Source organism: Ahaetulla prasina, chromosome 1, assembly GCF_028640845.1.
Source record: "Ahaetulla prasina isolate Xishuangbanna chromosome 1, ASM2864084v1, whole genome shotgun sequence".
NCBI classification, from domain to species: domain Eukaryota; kingdom Metazoa; phylum Chordata; class Lepidosauria; order Squamata; family Colubridae; genus Ahaetulla; species Ahaetulla prasina.
The window spans coordinates 134,604,473-134,626,652 of NC_080539.1; the positions used below are offsets into that span (position 1 = coordinate 134,604,473).

Here is a 22,180-nt window from a genome sequence, read left to right on the forward strand (position 1 = left end):
GTGTCGTGGGCCAGACCTTCAGGAAATGGCCCAAGCTCCGTCCGGAACCTCTCCGGGTCCATCAGGCGCCTGGGACGGAACCAACGTAATGGCTCCGTCTCCCTGCGGTGTTGAACTTTTTGGAAGCATTTCCTAGAGTTTCAAAGAACTGGACTGCATGGAAAGAGCTGTGCACGGAGCTAATCCTCAGTAAGAAAGAAAATGGTGAAGATTCTCCTTGTCATATTTTGTAGCTTCCCAAGATGCTTTGCCAGTTCCTCAGCTTAACTTTGAAAATGTGTCCACCTGCCCAAAAGACAGTTTTCATTTTCTAAGAACATATCAGGGTACTATGAATTCCAAGAGACTTTCTTTGTAATAACTATTTGTAGTTTGGTTTTTCAAAATAAGATGCTGAATTTTCTTTTCAAGTAAAATGATATAGGAGACATGGCATGTCAACTTCATTGACACCCACTGCCAATCTTGGGTTATTAATATTTCATAGAATGTGAAAGTTTGAAAGGGTTTTGGAGAACCTCTAGTCCAATTGCTTGCCCAGTGCTGAAATCCATTGCAGTATCCCTGACAACTGTCTATCCAAACTCTGCACCAAAGAGAATCTGATCCTTTGATTTGCGGGGAGACTCATTAATCTCAGGAGTCTTGAAAATATTTTAAACTGGAATGGTTTGAAGCTTAGAGACATAAAGGTAATGAAAATGTACTGGATTTCTTGTTCATTTGGATAAATTGGGCACTTTCGATATCAAAACTATCTCAACATTTTGTCTTTCTGATTTAAGGAAATTTTTTGGGGGGGAAATGTATCTTATTTCTTTTTTTAATGCTGTTAATACTTTCCCCCTTTTAGCTGTTTATGAAGATTAATACTTGCACTGTAATTGATCCAGAGTAAATCCAAGTGATAGAGAGTGTAAACATCCTACACTCTCAGCTGTGTGGAAAAGATGAAAGCTGGGAGAAGGCTGTTTACTCTCTTTGCATTGGAAAACAGCTGAAGGTGGGAAAACACGAATCCACAAAGATTTTCTAAATTCTGTTCCAAGTTTTTTTTTCATTTTTATCATGGAGTTATATATATATTTGTTGATACCGGCTTGTATAAGTCTTGACCACAAATTTAATTGAACAGAATTAATGTGTGAAGCTTGCATTTATTACACACAAATATACATATGTGGCATAATTTTATAATGCCAAAAATACATTCCTAAAATAATTACTATTTTCATAACTGAGTGAGATAAGCATTGTTTTCAAAAGATATATGGATAAGTCACTTTTATTTTTGGGATTTGCTTTCTGAAATGGAATCAAACAGATGTGAATCAGAAATATGGTGCACCTGTTTTCTTTGAATATATATCATAGAGGATTTTTTTAATTCAGTTGGAATAAATTGCTTATACACGTGAGTATGGATAGAGTTTTAAATAAAATTTTATAAGTAATTAAATGTAGCCACATAATTTTAAGATTTTGTTATTTTTATTTTGGGTTGGTATGATCAATAAGAAATGTACTAAATGAGTGTCCTTCCAGGTTAAAAATCTATGATATTCTTGAAAATTAACTATCATTCTAAATATGAATCTGCACTTCCTAGGAAGGATTTAATTATAAATAAGAGGTTTCTTGACTGCTTTCTTCCATCATTTCTATTAAAAGACCAAAATACATGCAGTTTCTATAATGGTGCTATTTTAAAACTACATTCTCTCTCAACCTTCAAAAAGTTTGGAAATTCATATTGAATCTACAAAGACTCATCAGTTTGGTTCAGCTATTTATAGTAAATCTTGGAGGGAAATCTGAAAAAATGAAAATTTCAGAAATTAGCTAAGGTCAAGTTTGTATTTCATGTTTCAAAGGTTTGTGTGTGTGTACTTACAAGGTATTTTTTCCCAAGAATTTAGTGACCTTTTTAGAAACTCTGAAGCAGTGATTATTCTGTGCTTGTGGCATATGTGTGTTAATCCCACATGCTTGTCGCTTACTAGTATTATATGACTTAATGCTATATGGCACTGCATACCAGAACAACTGGACACAGTTTTTTCCTGAATGCCATCACTCTGCTAAACAACTAATTCCCACAACACTGTCAAACCAGGGGTGAAATCCAGCAGGTTCTGACAGGTTCTGTCGTGTCCCACTCCTCCTCCGACGGCCGGGTCGGGGAAGTCCGTATCAAGCGTGCCTCTGCAGCTTTGCCAAAGTTCTGTCAGAGTTCTCAGGGCAGGCAGGAGACCAGGATGTGACTTCAGCAATCCAAATTAGACTTTGCCTGATTCAAAGAATGCCAGAAAGCAGATCCTTTATATAGGCCATGGGGTGTGGCTCCATGACTCAGCACTTATCCAGGCCTGCCCCTCCCTTCCTTTTGCTGACGTCACCTCCGGGAGCGTGGGTCCCTCCAGCCTCAAGCTGCCGGCAATTCCAGCTCGTGACTGGCTTCACACTCCCCAGGCTCACATGCTGTGGGGGAGGGGCCCAGCTGCTCCGTTTGTCCGGGCATGGTGCCAGGACTGGGGGCTGGAGGCAGGTCAGGCCATTCGTCTTGCTCGGTCTGTCCGGGCATGGTGCCAGGACTGGGGGCTGGAGGCATGCCAGGACATTCTTCTGCACTATCAGCGTCCGGCAGGAGACGAGAGGGGCCCGGCTGTGGGGGGGGGGGGGCGAGCGAGGCACAACAGGTTCTGGATAGCCGGTAGTGGAAATTTTGAGCAGTTCAGCGAACCGGCAAATACCATCCCAGACTGGCCCCAGAGTGGGGTGGGAATGGAGATTTTGCAATATCCTTCCCCCAGGACTGGGGAGGGAATGGGAATTTTGCAGTTATCTTCCCCTGCAATGGGATGGGAATGGAGATTTTGCTGTATCCTTCCCCTGCCATGCCCACCAAGCCACACCACGCCCACCAAGTCACGCCCACAGAACCGGTAATAAAAAAAATTGCATTTCACCACTGCGTCAAACTATTACTTAGACTGTACTATTATTATTCTTCTCATCTTTCCTATTACCTATCTCCTCGCACTTATGACTATAACCATGTTGCTTGTATTTTTACGATTTATATTGTTCTGTTTGTTCCTAGTATGATTTGACTGCTTAGTCAAATGTTCCTAGTATGATTTGACCTAAGACTATCACTGTGATATCTTATGATTCTTGATGAATGCTTTTCTTTTTTCTTTTTTTTCTTTTTTGTACACTGAGAGCATATGCACCAAATACAAATTCCTTGTGTGTCCAATCACACTTGGCCAATAAAGAATAAAGAAAGAATACAGAATAAAAAAATTAGTAAGATTGTAAGCAGGTAAAATACTTTCTTCCACAGATGGCCTTCATGTTTCTATCATTCAAATGTTTGAGATAATAAGCTCATGTACTCATGTGAAAAAGTAAATACATCCCATGTAAATAATTTTTTTTAACTTAAGTGTATGTATCAATACCCTATCTTCATTCAAACAGTTTGTAAAGCTAAATGTGTTGTAATTTAACAACAACAACAAACTCCTGTGAAAAATAGACTTTGCAATCATATATTGCCCACAGACACAAAACAAGATATGCTATTTCTTTCTATGGAAAAAATAAGTATACCTTTGACTCTAATATCTGGTATTACCCCCTTTGGCAGAAAAAACTTCAAGTAGACATTTCTTATAACTATCTACCAGTTTCTGACATTGATTGGGAGCAGTTTTTTTCCTACTGTGAAAATTCTTTATAGCCATGGGATGTTTGAGGGGTTTCTAGTATGCACATTTTGTTTCAAATCACTCTACAGCATCTCAATGGCATGGAGGTCCTGGCTTTGACTTGGCCATTTCAGAACCTTCCATTTCTTCTTTTCCCCCCTCAGCCATTCCATGAAGGATTTACTGGAATGTTTAGAGTCACTCTCATATTACAAGGTGCACTTTCAATTGAGCTTCGATCTTCTGACAGAAGATCCCATATTAATTCTCAAGAATTCTCTGGTACAATTAAGGATTACTTGTGAGATCTATGATGATGAAGCTGTCCAGACCCTGATGCAACAAATTAGCTCCAAAACATAATATTTTCACCACCATGTGGTGCTCTAATCGTTTGTACCTGATACGATGCACCTGATTCTAATTTTAGGTATCTAAGCACGTGCAAGATTTTCATTTGTATTTATTTAAATTATGCAATGGGTTGCAAAATGTAAATGGTGTATAATATTGGTTATATTCCCTTTATCAATATTGAGATTAAGATCAAATATTTATGTATTGAAAAAGTCAAAATTTGCAATGGGGTGTACTTAACTTTTTCTCATGACTGTATATATAAACAATACACTGGAAGAAAGATTACCAGTGGTGTGCAACTTTTAAATGCTAAGGTCATGTTCATGACAATGATTGATTTGTTGCCAAAGGAAAAAAAAAAGCCAGTTGGGTAATATCTTCACTGATATTGCCCATTTCAAAAAGAGACTGGAAAAATTAACATTTTATGAGCTTCAATTTGTAAAGGCACCCTTGGTGGGGGTGGGGGAGTAATTGTTCACTTGAAAATTGGGAATTTGATAGGCACCCGCTCATGTCTATCAATTCTGACTAGGTTTTCAAAAACTCCTCCCCCAGTGTACATTCATAACTTTAATTATCATAGCTTTAGTAACCCTGACCTATTTCTCTACAACTGGATAAACTTCATCCTTCCAAGTACTGAAAAGTGGTTTTGTGCATGTTTGTATCATGCCTGTAGTTTCTGGCCTGCTTACTAGAGGGAAGAATGTAACTCGCTTCATACTGTATATGGACTCTGTTGAATCAGCAACCTCTGGTCCATTCTATGGTCCACAGGCTATCGCTAAACCTCAAGAGCAGCGCACATGCCCATTTTTGTTTATCAAGAAGCACCAATGAAAATGAAGCTTTGATAACTAGGAGCATCTGCTATTCCTGGGTTACACATCCCAAGTTAAGCTAGTGGAAAAAATATGAAAGGTAGCATTGTCTCCCAAGTGTTAATAGCATAACCATGGTCTGAGTAATATTTAGTGTAATAAATTGTGTAATGGTTGGTGTGTAATTGGAATCAAAACAGAATTTCTGACTTGTGTAAGATGGTAAAAAAGGCTCTCACAAGCCCTGGAAACTTAACATTAGTGGAATGTCATAGAGCACGGATAGAGATGGCCTGTGATATCGATCATATCACAGGCCAGATTGTGACATATTGTGATGCTTTTTGCCTTTGCGGAGCTGGGGTAGGCATGGCCTATGTATGTATCCGCCCCATGGGCCGCCAGTTTGACAGGTTTGTCATAGAGTATTGCCCTTGGTTCTAGTCTGACTCATACAGCTATAGTGAAGTAGAACTGCAGTATCTAGAGAAGAAACTTAAACAGAAAAAGCAGGTATGTTAGTTAAACAATTATGGACATTCTATCTAGAGCTGGATCTGACAGTTGGGTTTATAACACTGATTTGTAGTTGCCAAGTACATAATGTGACCAGATGTTTTTGCTTGAGACTCTAGATTTTTTAAAATGTGCTTAGATTTTATATGTAGAATGAAATTGGGGAGGAAATTACACATTACTGTCAATTTACCTATATGACAATTGGGGAACCCCAATTTTATACGTAAGGCTAGTGTTACATATAGAATTGTAGAAACATGAGAAATAAATTTGAGTGAAAAATTGAGGAGTGCATACCTACCATATTTCTCCACTGCATTTCTTTCTTTAGAAATTTTATGAAACACTTTCATAAATGAGATTGGAACAATTCCAGGAGAAGTACTGTGTTGTATGAAGATTTAAGGAAAAAAGGAAGAAAAGTGTTAAATGACATTTGATGACCACTTATCTTGTCCTCATACCTATAGACTTTCTTCATATTAAAAATATGAATTTTGCATGTTAGATATGTCACACATATGTTAGATACAGTTTGAATAATTAGAAATTGTAATTTTCCTCTGTATACAATGAAGTTGATCATGAAAAATTTGTTTATGCTTCCATGCAATTCATGAGAAATAAAACGTAAACTTTTCATTAATTGTTTTACAAAAAGCATTTTATACAGATGCCAAGAGGCCACATTCTACTGTAGAATCTTATAGAATGGTTATAAATGCAATATATAAATGTATAACAAAGAAAGCACTATTTTCTCTGAGATGGCTCTATGTAAAAGTGTAAAGAAATATGTGTTTATTCAGAGTAGGCATGAATTTTCATATTAGGATTTTGATAAAAATTGGCTTCATTAAAAAATAGGAAATTCTATTATCCCCAGTATAAGGTAATCTTTAGGCCATGTGTGACATATCTGTGGGTTTATCTGAAATACAGCATAATTATTTGAGGAATAAATTACTTGGAATCACTTAGTACTTTTCTGAAAGGTTGAAGGGTTCAAACAAAAGTTGAGAAAACAACTTTATTAAAACAAATAATCTTCAAAAATATATTGGAATTCCTTTATATACCTTTAAGTATCCCTTTCTGCATCATGTGAAACTTCAGATAGTCTACTGCTTAGCAGTTATCTTCAAGTCAGTTATAGTGTAATGCTGTCCTTTCTGCCATGATTTTGTCTGTCCTTTAGCTCAGGGGCCCCAATCCCTGGGCCAGGGGCCACTAGCGGGTTGTGGCCTGTTCAGTACTGGGCTACGTGAGAGGTGTACATGCCTGCACAAATTGAGTTGCGTGCGTTTGCATGCATGTCGCCACTCACGTGGAACCCCCACCCCCCCATCTCCCACCCCCACTAGTCTGCCAAGATTGGGGACTCCCGCTCTAGCTCTTTACTGATGGATTTCCTCTCTTAATTCTCAAGCTTCTGAAGTGAGGAAGGAGTTTGGGTGTGTCACCCTTCTCTAAATAAAACTCCTAATTTCATTGGGGTTAGGGCTGGTCAAGAAAAAAGATGCCACTTTTAATAACCCTTTAATCAGATAAAACGGCGATAGAACCTTGTAACTTTAATGTTGCCATTGGAAACAATACATTTAAGACAACCACACATACACACACACTTTTTTTTAAAATGGAAAGGATGAGCAGGAGTGAACGCTGGCAGCAATTCAGCCTTGCATGTGTAAGTCATCCGGCTGCTTTTCGAGGTGGGCTTTGCTTCCTGATTTGCTTCACTAAACAGCTGCAGTTTGTCAAGGCTTAATGCTGCCGTTTTATCCTATTGATCCAGGCTCTCCTCTCCAATTTGCCTGAACAAGCTTATGGCCAGCCTGTCTGGTTCCCATGTGAATGGTTCAGTTAGTGCTAATGCTGTGCACGTTCAGACCCAAGGATCTGCACCCCTGCTCCTCAAATTTGCTTGTGAAACCTGGTAAATATTAAGGTTAACTGATTTAATAAAGTAATTTATTAAACTAATTTAATAAAATAATTTATTTCCCAAATAGTTAGAGAACCCCAGCATTAAATATTTCTACCTACATTGATTCTGTTAGGAAATTGTTATTGCCCAACTGGTTGGTCAGGAAATATATAAACCAACATTGTGTGTGTGTGTAGCTAAAAGTATTATATAGCTTTAAAAACTTTGTTGCATCATCATGCATCCTGATTGGCTGAGCTCTGTAGCCAATGTACTTAAAGAAAGCTGAATTATGGTTTGTTTGGACACTATACCATTTTTACCTGCTGATATGCCGTAACTCTATATTTGATCTCTATGCATAATCATTGCTTGATCATGGCTATTTATTGCTTCTTTAATATTTATTGACTGTTTTTATATTGAACTTTGTTCCTGAATGAAACTAAAGAAGTTCTGTTTTATTGTATTTTTCTACAACTGGTAAGAAGACTTTATATTTGAAAAATATCCCAGGACTGATCTTTATCTCACTTTATATGAGTATGACTTGGATTGTTTTTGGACTATAATTTTGCTTTTTCCATAAAAGAAAAATATTATCAAAACCCAGTTTGTTTGTGTGTTAACTGTTATTGTCCACAATCATTCTCAGTCATTTTCGTGCGTAAACTCAAAGGGTACTCTGCTCAATAGCCCACAACATCGGTTGTGAGACAAGACTTTCCTTAACAGATTCTATTGTAGCACATCTTTTTTTTCCTTACCCTGAACATCCCACTCCAACTGAAAGTATTCCTGATGTATCTTTGACTTCCCTGGTTGCCTAAATTTGCATATGCGAATTTACTTTCACTTGCCCACAGAATAGCAGTACACTTCCTATCACATTATTTTTTATATAAACAACAGTTCATGTTTACATTACTTCGTGTATGAGCTTAGTTTTGGGTAAGCAGCTTTATTTACAGTAGGTTAATTACATCAGAGTTTGTCTAGATACTGGGTCTTAAAATTCAGGAAGCTACCAAGAAATTGGGCTTTATATTATGGAACTTGCACCTGATAAATTCTCTAGATCCTAAACCTATGTTGACTTAAACAACTTTTAAAAATTCCTAGCACTTTTTGAAGCCAAAGTTCACTCCAGATTCTTCTGCCTGCATTGTACATTGTTGAAATGAATGTGTTTAATGGCATATCTATTTCATTGATATGACTTTGTGAAATATTCACTACCACTTCTGTTCTAAAGACTGTTAAGGAAAGCCTTGGCAGTGTTGTGTTTTGAACTTGGTGTTTCCTGGAGTCTTTGTTGTAGCTCCCTCTCTGCAGAAAGGAAATGGGAGTTGCTGAGATTTTTAAAGTATTTTTTTAAAAGTATTTTTAAATACTAAATACATTAAGACAGGAGGGAAAAATTGTGGGCCAGGTTTTTTTTCCTGCAATGTGTACAATTCATCCGAGTAACGTAGGGGGGGAATTCAAAGTGAATAATGTTAGAGACAAATTGAAGTTGATGCTTGGCTTGTTAATCTCTGGAGTGTCCCGGACAAATTGAATGAAATCTTTTTGGTTAAAGCTCAGAGAGAAATTATTTTAAAATCTAAATGGATAGCAGAGTGATTTTACATCCTTGTGTCTAGTTTCATTGCTAGCTTGCTGGTAATTATTTCTTGAAGAGTCCTGGCAGCAGAAGAGAAAGATCCAGTTCACAAGAGAGGCTTTTGCCTGGGAATCTATTAAAAATTGCTCCATGACATATAAAATCTGCATATCTGAGCAGCTTACGGGTTTTTCATTGTAAAAGAATAACGTTTCATAATTGTGTTGTTGCTTTCTACCATTGGCAGAAAATTAAATGCTTTGAAACATGAAACTGGGAGCAAGAACATTTTTAACTTTGATTTTGCAGGTTATAGAGATCACAGAGTATACAGACGTTTGTTTTTTTACATGATTTATTTTGATAAACTTATTGCACATACAGCCATGTTAAAAGCTAGTGATATGTATCCTTTCGATATAAATACAGAAATATTTCCCTCACTAGTGTTGTTGGTGCGTTTGCAAACTCATCCTTTATTCTTTGTGTTGTGTAACCGTGGGGCTCAGGTCAAGTCCCTGTACTTGCTAGCTGGCATTTGGGGCAACTGAAATGAGACCCTTTGCTCTATCCTCACTTCAAAAGCACTGGATATTGCAAAGAAAATGAACTGCACATAGATGATTTGGTACTGCCACCTATACTTGAAAATGTGCAGTGTTTATCTGTGTTGCATTTTTGCCCAAGGTAAATTCATATTGGCCCTATAGTCATACCTCCCTCCTGGTATTAACCTTGTTCCCTTTTTTTGGGGGGGGGGATCATTTGTATATTTTCCCTTTCTCCAGAAATACATTATTTGGACTGACCAACCGTATAATTGACTCCCTCCCCAAGTACTAACTAGTAACTTAACTGGATCAAAGTACATTCTTTTATAATTGGTAGTGATTATACAAACTTGCTGATGGATCTTAACTTGCTTCTTCTCAAAATGTTGAACATGGCTTCCTTGCTAAACTCTTTGAAGGCTTAGGTGGAAAACTGTCCTTGTAAATTGGAGCAGATCACAGGTGTCTATTTCTATTTTAACAGAGATTGCTTAATTCTTTTAAACTGGAACATTCTGAGCTTTTCTTGGAAAAGGCCTGCTCCAGGAGATGAATTCCTCTCTCTGAACACATTAGACTTCTGTTCTAAAACTCTTTATGGGGTTTAACTGTAGAGAGATAAGGTTTTTGTCCAGAATCCACAATTCGATTAAATAAAAATCCATTTATCAGAAATTACCATGCTTTCATTACTAAGTAACATCAAAGATGAAAGTACCGTTGATTATGTAGATCAGGGGTCTCCAACCTTGGCAACTTTAAGACTTGTGGACTTCAACTCCGAGAATTCCTCAGCCAGCAAAGCTGACTGAGAAGCTCTGGGAGTTGAAGTCCACAAGTCTTAAGCTGCCAAGGTTGGAGACCCCTGATGTAGACTGCTTAGAGCTGTTGTAGTTGCTTGGTATGTATTTAGTTAGTATATCTTTTACCAATTTTATTGGTTAGTAATTTGTTAACTACTGGCTTTTATTTTAAAATCAAAAATAAATTGTAAGTTACCTACTGTGAATTTTTTTCCATTAGCAAAATTCTAAACAATTCTCACACACATATTTATATCACCAGAGGGCACTGTAGTTCTTTCACAAAGTTAATCAAAATTGAACACAGGAAAATAGAAAGTTTATAGAACGAGGCCTCTATAGATATTGTGCTTTCAAGTATGTTATCAACATATGAGGGAGAAGCTGATTGTGAATTCATAACACATAAGCCTGACTTACAGAGGTGTGGGATTTGGAATTAGGCACTTCTGCTGGAGATGAAGTGTCAACTATTAAAAATTCATCACAGTTTTGAAGCTTCACACAGTTGGATTTAAAAAAGAAAGTTTGCAGCACACTCTACCAGCTTTCATGTTGGAAGGGATAGATAGAAATCCTGGCTTAAAATAGGACTTTTAACATATTCATACGTTTTTTAAAAAAATGGACAGGCTTTCCTAATATTTTTATTGCAATATCCATCCAAAGATGTTTATTTATTTAGTATCTTGCCTTCATTTCTTTAATGAAAAACCCAAGGTAGCAAACATAACTAATACAGGTAATCCTCAAGTTACCAATATAATGCCTTCCATTCGTAACCCGAGGATTTGTGGGAACAAATTTTGTACCTTAAACGGGATCAGTCCCTCCTTTTGCCCATGCATTCACTAATCAAATGTGAAGCTCGTTAAGTGCACATGAGGTATTTCAGGGTGGAGGCCATGGAAGGCCTACCAATGGAACAGACCACCAACTTAAGACCACCCAAGCCCCCCACCAACCCACTGAAATAACTCAAGCGGCCCAAATTGCTCCCCCCCAACCTGCCGCGCCAGGTCATTTTCCTTGTGAAGATCTAGAAAGCAGTCTCTTCTCCAGCCTCATGCACTCCTCTGCAGTTCTTTTCGAGTCTCTGCAGACCGAAATGGAACCTCGGAGACCGGATCTGGCCTCCAGAGGCTCCATTTCAGCCTGCAACAAGCCAGGGGAGGCCTCTGGACAGCCGAATGGGGCTTCTGAGGGGCGGATCCTCCCGTCAGAAGCTCCCTTTTGGCTGGCAATAAATGTTACAGAGCCTCTGGTTGTTTGTGAGGGCAAACAGCTACCATGGTGCTGCAAGATTCATAGCTTCGAGCCTTGTTTGGAAATGCTAGAAGACGCTGATTGTGTAACTTCGAACATTCATTACCGACCGCTCGTAACCAGGGGATTTGCTGTACTCCTATTTTCCCCACAACAACAACCCTGAGAGGTAGGTTGGGAATAGAGAGTGGAACATTGTCACCCAGCTAGCTGCGATGCCTAAGACTAGAACTCATCTCTTCTGATTTCCAGACCAGCACATTAACCACTATGCCAAATTGGTCTGATGGCTTGCTTTCAGCATTAGTGAGGGAAAAACGTGTCAGACTGCTACAATATGGCTTGCTTGTTCTTTATCATGGTCTCCGTTTCACATGCATGCCATATGTTCCTGTGCAGATCCTTCTAAATAGTCCAGAATTATTTCTGGGGAGTCTCACCCCCCCTTTCCTTCCAATATCATGCAACTAGGGCTGGCTTCTGCTGAACCTCTTCAGCTTGTTTTCAGCTGCCATGGTGGCATTGGTAGTTGATGCCATAACTCTCATCCCGTTTCTACTTCTGTTTTACTAGTTTATTCCAGAGTAATTTGGCCAGATTCTTTCTCTTCTCATCACAGGATCCTGATCGATAGTCTTATAACCTTTCGCGAGTGCCAGCGTAGTGGGAGCAAGTTCTGCTTGGATGGGCATAAGCCATGCTTTGGTGAATGCTATGATATGTGTAAGTATTGCCAGGCATTTACTAAACCAGCTTGTTGTGATCATTGTAATCTGCAAAATTCACTGTGAGAGTAAAATTTAAGGATGGCAGACTCCTAATCTGCTGTTGCTACTTGTCCAAGCCATCTACTGTCAGCCAGAACTTGCTTAGAAGTTGGTTGGGTTTTCTATTCCCTGTAGTATATTTTGAAGTCTTTGCCATTATCAGCACTGAGAAAATTGCCTATTAAAGAATCAAAGCTTCTTGCCCCCCCCCCACATCATCTATTCCAAGGCAAAAAGCAAATGAAAAGGGGGGGTCAAGTTTCCTCCTTCATTCTGATTCTTGCAGGCTCAACTTCCTCCCAGCAAATAGCCTTTTTCAGCTCCAATATTCCTGGTCCCTTAAGATCTACTTTGGATTGCCTTCTTACCCAATCAAAACTTTTATCTCCCTCTCTCCTCTCTGGGTCATTCATGCCCATCCAGTTCTTAATGGTGCCACCCCATTTTTGGTCATTTCCAATCCATCCCAGTTTTTTAGATGGATTGTTGATGATCTCAGCATGGAGCCAATCACATTCCCTGGAATGTTCAAAAGATGGGACAGGCCATTATACAGATGGACATACATAATAAGATGGAGAGGCTATCATACAAGCTTCATTTTCACAACACGCTTTCTCAATCATTGCCATCTTATTCTGCTTTGAGACAGTCAGACTTCTTTACAATTGCAATTGTATTGTTTTCTTGTCCTTAGGACTCGTGTCTCCTCCTGAATGCTGCTTCAAGGGAGAATTCAGATCTGAGTTTCAGCCTAGCTTGGCCTCTTTCACCAAGTGTTTTTTTCCTCAAGACTCAGAATTTGTGGATGAGCCACATCCTATTCATTCCTGGGTGTGGTATAGGGGAAATGGTATAGGGCAGCTGCAAACATTGTTTTTTATGTTTCAGGTATGAAATGTCTACCCACCCATATAAATCATAATGGAAAAGAGATAATTAATCTCCTATAACTGAAAGTTTTTGAGTGATCACCTATGAATTTATACAACCTGCTCTATTACCATTCATGCTTTCCAAAGGGATTTTACTGATTCTTTAGATCTATCGTATAAGTCTTTAGTGCTGAACACGCAGGGACAAAGGCTCTCCCAAATGAGAGCCAGTTTGCTGTAGTGGTTAAGGCGCCAGGCTAGAAACCAGGAGACTGTAAGATCTACTCCTGCCTAGACACAAACCCAGCTGGATGGTCTTGGTCCTGTCACTCTGTCAGTCCAACCCACCTTATGGAGGAAATTGGAAGAGGGAGAACATTAGGTATATTTTTCACCATGAGTTATTTATTAAAAAAAATCTAAATAAATAAGATGAGTGTCTCAACTGCATAGCCGAGGCCTGTTATTACCTGGACTTCTGCTGGCCTGCTTTTGGGCAGACAGTCTGACTGGTAGAGCTCAGCTCTTTGCTTTTGTATCTTTCAAGCAGACCTTTGCTTGAACTTCTTCAATTCAGAATTGAATTGAATTCAATTCAATTCAATTCAATTCAGAATTCTTCAATTCAACTTCAATTCAACTTCTTCTCATTCAGATGACCTGAATGAGTTTTACTGCAGGTTTGAAAGGAAACTACAGCCACCTATCTCCACAACCCCCATCTCAGACACACCAACAACAGCCAAGCCTCCTACAACTGACCCCATTTCATTGGGTTCACAACCCCTAGTGATCACAGAAAAGGAAGTGCAGGACCTATTTCACAGACAAAAGCCAGGAAAAGCGCCAGGCCCAGACAAGATAACTCCTTCTTGCTTAAAAGTCTGTGCTGACCAATTGGCCCCCATCTTCACCCATATTTTCAATAAATCACTAGAGATGTGCTATGTTCCTTCTTGCTTCAAACGCTCTACCATCATCCCAGTGCCAAAGAAGCCCACCATCAAGGAACTGAATGACTACAGACCAGTTGCTCTAACATCTGTAGTCATGAAAACCTTTGAAAGGCTAGTGCTTTCCTACCTGAAAACCATCACGAATCCGCTTTTAGACCCCTTGCAATTTGCATACCGAGCAAATAGATCAACAGATGATGCTGTTAATATGGCTCTGCACTACATCCTACAACATCTTGAGTCTCCAAAGACCTATGCAAGGGTCCTTTTGTAGACTTTAGTTCAGCATTCAATACCATCATTCCAGACATTCTTCTAACTAAGCTAAACCAGCTACAGGTACCGGAACAGACTTGTAAGTGGATCACAAGCTTCCTAACAAACAGGAAGCAGCAGGTGAAGCTAAGCAAGATCACATCAAATACCTGTACAATTAGCACAGGGCCCCCAAGGCTGTGTGCTCTCCCACTTCTCTTCTCTCTGTATACCAATGACTGCATCTCCAATGATCCATCTGTTAAGCTACTGAAGTTCGCAGATGACACAACAGTGATTGGTCTCATTCGAGACAATGACGAATCCGCATATAGGCGAGAGGTCGAGCGACTAGCCTTGTGGTGCAACCAAAACAATCTGGAACTGAACACACTCAAAACCGTAGAAATGGTGGTAGACTTTAGGAAAACCCTTCCATACTTCCACCTCTCACAATACTTGACAACACAGTATCAACAGTAGAAACCTTCAAATTTCTGGGTTCTATCATATCGCAAGATCTCAAATGGACAGCTAACATCAAAACATCATTAAAAAGGACAACAAAGAATGTTCTTTCTGCGCCAACTCAGTAGCTCAAACTGCCCAAGGAGCTGCTGATCCAATTCTACAGAGGAATTATTGAGTCTGTCATTTGCACCTCTATAACTGTCTGGTTCGGTTCTGCAACCCAACAAGAAAAACACAAACTTCAGAGGATAATTAGAACTGCAGAAAAATAATTGCTACCAACTTGCCTTCCATTGAGGACCTGTATACTGCACGAATCAAGAAGAGGGCCGTGAAAATATTTGCAGATCCCTCGCATCCTGGACATAAACTGTTTCAACTCCTACCCTCAAAACGACGCTATAGAGCACTGCACACCAGAACAACTAGACACAAGAACAGTTTTTCCCGAAGGCCATCACTCTGCTAAACAAATAATTCCCTCAACACTGTCAGACTATTTACTGAATCTGCACTACTATTAATCGTTTCATAGTTCCCATCACCAATCTCTTTCCACTTATGACTGTATGACTATAACTTGTTGCTGGCAATCCTTATGATTTATATTGATATATTATCATCAATTGTGTTGTAAATGTTGTACCTTGATGAACGTATCTTTTCTTTTATGTACACTGAGAGCATATGCACCAAGACAAATTCCTTGTGTGTCCAATCACACTTGGCCAATAAAATTCTATTCTATTCTATTCTATTCTATTCTATTTGAGATGCTACCAATGAGTTCAGATAGGGAGACCTGGCAGTTACTGGATCTGCCTTAGCCAGAGTGGGCCAATTGGCGTCAACTGCTGATCTCCCCCCACCCCCTTTCCAGGATAATTATCCCTAGACGCCTGTATTCATTTATTAAATTGTATATGTTGTCTGATTCCCAACAACTTTAGGCAGCTCTGAATCCATCTCTTCCTGCTGAGAAGAGAAACCCAGCAGGGGCATAGCAAGAACCTTGCTGAATTGCAGAAGGAATGGTAAGACTTCTTTTTGCAGAAGAGTTTTTAGTCTACTCTAGAGTGTTGAATTTGGATCAGGGAGATTTAGGATACACTTAGATTCCTGCCCAAACAAGTCCTCAACCAGGTTCATGCACCATGCTTTGGTAATTATGATTTAATGATAGTTTATTGAATAAATCAATCTTAATTGAGTTTGCATAGTGTTCTAAGTCGTAAACCATGCTTCACAGATCACATTGGCTTGATCCAGACAGCATACTGACTAAGCTGGAAACAAGCCATGTTACAACTTGGGGCAATACATGATCAAAGTCACTACTTCACTGCTTTATTTACTTGATTTATTATAAAATACATTATATTATAAAATAAAAGGAAAATCCATTTATTCAGAGTGTAAAGGTATAATAAGCAATAAGCTAAAATAAGAAAATGATGACACAATGCTAGAAGCAGGTATATCTTACCATTTAGTATGACCATACCACATTGAACTAATTGAAACCAGCATATATGGGATTGCTTTTTTAAATAAAAACTAATAAAGACTGTTTTTTTATTTACAATGAATAAACATGTTTCTATAGAAGTGTCTATATAACCATAGCATAAGAGGGAGTATGTCTTAATCATTGGAGAGTGAATTTTTAAAAGATGTTTAATCAATGTTTTCAGATTTTTGCTACCATTCTTTCTATAACCAATATTTGGATAGCTGTTAAATCTGTTACAGGTATTTTTGGACTTTCTACTGATTGGACTGAAATTATCTAGGTCAGCTTCTTAATATCAAGACAAGCTAAAATCAATAAACCATATATTAGGGTAGGCTTAGGGCCTACTATATATTAGGGTAGGCTTAGGGCCCGGGTACTTACGGGACCGCCTGCTGTTACCTTATGCCTCCCATTGACCCGTACGCTCTCACAGAGAGGGTCTTCTCAGGGTGCCGTCCGCCAAGCAATGCCGGCTGGCGGCCCCCAGAGGAAGGGCCTTCTCTGTTGGAGCTCCTACTCTCTGGAACGACCTTCCCCCCGGTTTGCGCCAAATATCTGACCTTCGGACCTTTCGTCGGGAATTAAAAACTTATTTATTCATCCAAGCGGGACTGGACTGATTTTTTAGATTTTTTAAATTAGATGTGAGTTGCTATGTCAATATTATACAGATGCATCTTTGGTACCAACACTGGGAGTGATATCTGTTGTTCATACCATTTAGAGTTATGTGTTGAAGTAACCGTTTTCATGTCTCTGCCATCTTGTAACAATCTCAAGAAAATCAGGACCCCTTTCCTGGCAACCCAGGGGAGGTTGGTGGTCCACTAAAAGTTGCTTTTACATGTTGATTACATATATTCAACTTTTTCTTTGCCTCCACCTTCTCAGTTGACTTTTTGTGGTGTATTGCAGTATTCTATTTAAAATACATACAACATTCATATTTTGCAAATCTACACATGCCATTCCTTATCTTAACAAATGTAACTAAAACTTCAGATTGTGAGAACAATCAAGCAATAATATCTCATGGGTAATTATCATTGAACAGAAGCAGAGAAAAGTGCAAACTGCCATGAGGCCACAGAACAACTGATAAACAAGCAAGCACAGACTGAGATGATCTAAGGCAGAACTATGAAAAATTAGAATAATAAATTAAATAATTGTATAATTGTTTTTTGATATCCCTGCTTTTATTTTATTTTTGTTTCAAATAGCCTAACGATAGGAAAACCCCAGAGCTATCATAGAACTGTGAGCAAACAAAAAACTGGAAAACACATAATATGTTCAGATGAAATGTTTCCAAGTCAAGTGGAAACCAATTTGCAAATAGACCAAATTTGTTTGCATCAGATCTGTATTAAACTCTATCACTTTTAAGGATTTTTAAAGACAACTTATTGAAAAATGATGTGCATGTACTTTAAATAAATCGAATGCAGTAATACCTGAGCATTCATTAAAAAAAAGTTTATTCAGAAGAACTAGCATAAATCATTTATCTAGTTTAACCTTTTTCAAGGTTATAAGGAACAAAATAATACAATTCCACTGAGACTATTTCAAATCTGAATATAGTATATTTTTAGCTAATGCAATCATCTTTAAGGAAGTGTTTCCTCTTTGACTATTTTGCTTCCAATTCTTTCCAATCCTCAACTTCGATGTTTCAGATATGAAAGGTAGACATTCCATCCCAATGTCACTACGTTCACAAACAACACTCGGTATTTTGAGGGAAGATATAGAAAATTAAACATTTGAGCTGCTGGCCAAATAGCGAGTTCTGCCAAATAATAGTCCCAGAATTTCTGTCTAAATTCATCAATGCCATCTGCCAAACTATGGCCTTGAAGCAGTGCCATGATTATGAAATACCAACCTCCAAAAAATGGAGCAAAGGTCTGGTCGATTGCTACCTTCGTAATGACAACTTTAAATTTCTGAACTCCTTTTCTTGGGTTTATTTTGTCTATCCATAAATACCAGTAATGCAGGAGTGGTCCAGTGCTACATCCAGTGACTAACATGTGAAATGTACGGTCAATATCCCATGGTTTTTCCTTTTTCCTTCGCTCCAAAGATTGCTGTATTATATCTGCAGCTCCTAATAAGAGTCCAGAGCTAATTGTGTTGACTATTAAAAGTTTGTGACCACCATAAGCGTATATTTGTGCCAGCCTGGTCAACTGTCGTATAATATGGGAACGCATCTCATTATTGTTGTTCTGAATTAAATTCTTTTCTCAGACTGATTCAGTATCTTCAGGCACTACTTTATAGTATCTTCATGGAGATTATTAAGTAGATAATTCAGGATAAAGATCAGAAGAAAAATCAATTTAAAACTAGCATGTAAGATGAGATACAGTAAATACATCACAATATTCTAGTGAAGACTTTTACTTTAATGCCTTATTGTGATGTCACTGCTCAGCTTCAACATCTTGCACTTCATAGAGAAGAAAAATAACATCAACTGAACAGGTACTGAAATAATTGTTCTTAGATCATGTATGAAGTGAAAACTGTACTTCTTAAATACGGTTTGTTTTCAAAGACTCATCTTTTTACATGTGCTACATACCTGCAAAAAGGGGTGGTGCTTCAAATGCCTTGGTCACAGCCACTGTTTTGATGTCATTGATCTCTCTTGTGGACACTCCTGGGATGCAGTCTTGGGAAAGAGCAGTAGACCTGCTCCTAAATAAGGATTTAGCATTCCTTGGAAACAGATCTAGACTTGTGATTAAAAAACAAAGGCTGCTGCACCAAAGGCTGTTTAAATCCAAAAAGAGAGCCAGGTGCTTCTAGCATTTACCAATTTTGTGCATTGCGGTTTCCACTTCATGAATTTGTACCTCTTCTGTTTTTATTACTCTGCTTGAGGGCAGGGCCATTTGACCCATTCCTCCACCATTCTGCCACAGGCAATGTCCCGATACTTCCAGCCATGGCTGCTCATTGTGTCCTGCTACATCTGTGAGCCCAGTAGACGGACCACAATGGACTGGGAGCAGAATCTCAGGGGAAAGAGGTGGGAGCGCCACAGCACTCCTCAGAACCTCTCAGCGACCGTGAGCTGTCTGTCAGTTTTGGAAGACAGATTTACTTTTTGCTTCCTAACGGCCACATATTTTGGCCTGGGAAATTGGGAAGGGGTTTTTGTTGGAACAGTAGAAAGTTAGTCATAGCAACATTCTGTATTCAAGGACACTTTTGCCTACATAGGCTGGAGACTGCCTGGAGATTGTATTCAGTTGAATGTGAAAAGTTGATTGGACTATGTGGTGAACTTGTGGGTGTGGGGCAGGACTGTGAACTGTTAACTGGGTGGAGAAAACCTGGAAGCTTTTGGATTCGGGTTTTCCCAGATATGCCAACATGACATCTCTAATAAATTGGAACTTTAAGGAACCTCAGGCCTCAGAGTTTTATTTCATTGGGGGTGTTCCTTGGAACCCTGACACTGTCAGTTGGGGGCATTTCTGAAAATAGGTCCACCCTATTTTTGAAAGAGCAGTCCAGCCACACCTGAAAATAACTTGCTTGACCATCACATATATTTTTGCTGCGGAGCACTACTGCATGCAGAAGGACGGCCTTAACCAAAGGCAGTTTAAGATAGAGATACGAGTTGCTATGTCAATATTATACAGATGCACTGTTGGTACCAACACCAGGAATGGTATCTGTGGTTCATACCATTTAGAGTTATGTGTTGAAGTAACCGTTTTCATGTCTCTGCCATCTTGTAACAATCAGGTCCCCTTTCCTGGCAACGCAGTGGAAGTTGACTATCACAATCCTGGAGATGTGGGAGGCAATTCTTCCAGTGCAGTACACTAGATCCTACCCACCTTATCCTCCATGCCCCCTCTGGGCCTGTGACCTGTCAGCTGCCATATTTCTGAACACAGAACTTTTCCTTGTGTTAGGCTTGTGTTCAGCAGTGGCTAAACAGCATGTTAGTCAGGCAGCTTGATGAGTAGACAGTTCAGTCCACCTTTCAGCCTTGCGTATTTGCCAAGGTCTGCCTCCATACACATTGAAGAGAACAACAGATGGTGGTTTTCCCACTACAGGCGACGGTTATGGTAGTAGGAAGAAGTAAAGCCAGGTTGCTTTCCTTAGCTTCTACATTATTACCACACTATTCTCTTTTCAAATAAGCAACAAAGTGCAGAAAAGTCACTAAAAACAAGCCAAAGAAATCAAGAAAAAAAGAAAAATGCTCTTTATTTTTCTATCCTTACAAAATGCCCTTGCTTCCATCCTACTTACTTCAGGGGTGTCAAACTTGCAGCCTGCGGGCTGGATGTGTCACGTGCTGGCTACCTCCACTCCCGGTTTAGCGATGGGGGGAAAAGTCACAATATACCACCTGACGACAATGTGACAATGCAAGTTTGACACCCCTGCTTTACTTTATACATTGCCTTTTAAAAATCATAATAGAATTGTAAGGGACCTTGAAGGTTTCTAGTCCATCCAACCTGCTCAAGCAGAAGACCTTATACCATTTCAGACAAATATCTGACCAATCTATTTTTAAAAATCTCTAGTGATAGAGAACCCACAATTTCTGGAGGCAAGATGTTCCACTGGTTAATTGTTCTCACTGTCAGGAAATTTCTTCGTAGTTCTAGGTTGCTTCTCTCCTTCATTAGCTTCCAATCCAATTGCTTCTTGTCCTGCCCTCAGGTGCTTTGGAGAATAGGTTGATGCCCTCTTTGTGGCAGCCCCTTAGATATTGGAAGACTGCTATCATGCCACCCCTAGATTGTCTTTTCACTAGACTAAATATACCCAGTTTCTGCAACTATCCATTGTATGTTTTATTCCCTAATCATCTTGATCTTCTCTGCACTCTTTCCAGAGTCTTAGCACCTTTTGTTGTTTAAATTTCTTGTGTTTTTTTTTCCAGGTTCTCATCAATTCTTCCCCTTCCCATCAATCTAGTTACACACTCTTCTTATTTCTGTTTTGCAATTGGATCATCATTTGTTCTTTCTATATAGCTAAACCAGCTCAGTGAATTTCTTTCATATTGGTTCAGTGGTGAAATCCTATCAGTTGACATCAGTTCGGGTGAACTGGTAGTCATCAAAACCGGTAGAGAACCGGTAGTAAAAAAAAACCTACCAGTTCCTCCGGAAACGGGTATTTCGACACTTAGTTGTGCCATGCAATTTAAAAATCACTAGAAAGTAAGAAATCCTACTTTCTAGTGAATCTAAATTGTGCACAGCTGTTTCTCCCCATCCAGACCCGTACGGCTTCCAGGCACCGGGACAGCACTTCGATAGCTTTGTTGGGGTGGCCCGGTGTGGAGAAGTACAGCTGAGTATCATCAGTGTACAGCTGGTACCTCACACCGAAGCCACTGATGATCTCACCCAGCGGCTTCATATAGATGTTGAACAGAAGGGCGAGAGAATTGACCCCTGCGGCACCCCACAAGTGAGGCGCCACTAGACTAAATATACCCAGTTTCTGCAACTATCCATTGTATGTTTTATTCCCTAATCATCTTGATCTTCTCTGCACTCTTTCCAGAATCTTAGCACCTTTTGTTGTTTAAATTTCTTGTGTTTTTTTTTCCAGGTTCTCATCAATTCTTCCCCTTCCCATCAATCTAGTTACACACTCTTCTTATTTCTGTTTTGCAATTGGATCATCATTTGTTCTTTCTATATAGCTAAACCAGCTCAGTGAATTTCTTTCATATTGGTTCAGTGGTGAAATCCTATCAG

General features: G+C 39.1%; 1 protein-coding gene across 1 annotated transcript; it reads right to left on the reverse strand.

Moving 5' to 3' along the window:
* Nucleotides 1-17,333: 17,333 nt before the first annotated feature.
* Nucleotides 17,334-18,922, reverse strand: LOC131194863 (mpv17-like protein 2). Its single transcript, XM_058176407.1, has one exon. It carries the CDS (start codon nt 18,635-18,637, stop codon nt 18,080-18,082), a length of 558 nt encoding a protein of 185 aa, XP_058032390.1. The 5' UTR covers nt 18,638-18,922; the 3' UTR covers nt 17,334-18,079.
* Nucleotides 18,923-22,180: the final 3,258 nt, after the last annotated feature.

Excerpts from the sequence above, each read along its gene's own strand:
- LOC131194863 (XM_058176407.1), bottom strand. The coding sequence starts at position 18,637 with ATGCGTTCCCATATTATACGACAGTTGACCAGGCTGGCACAAATATAC.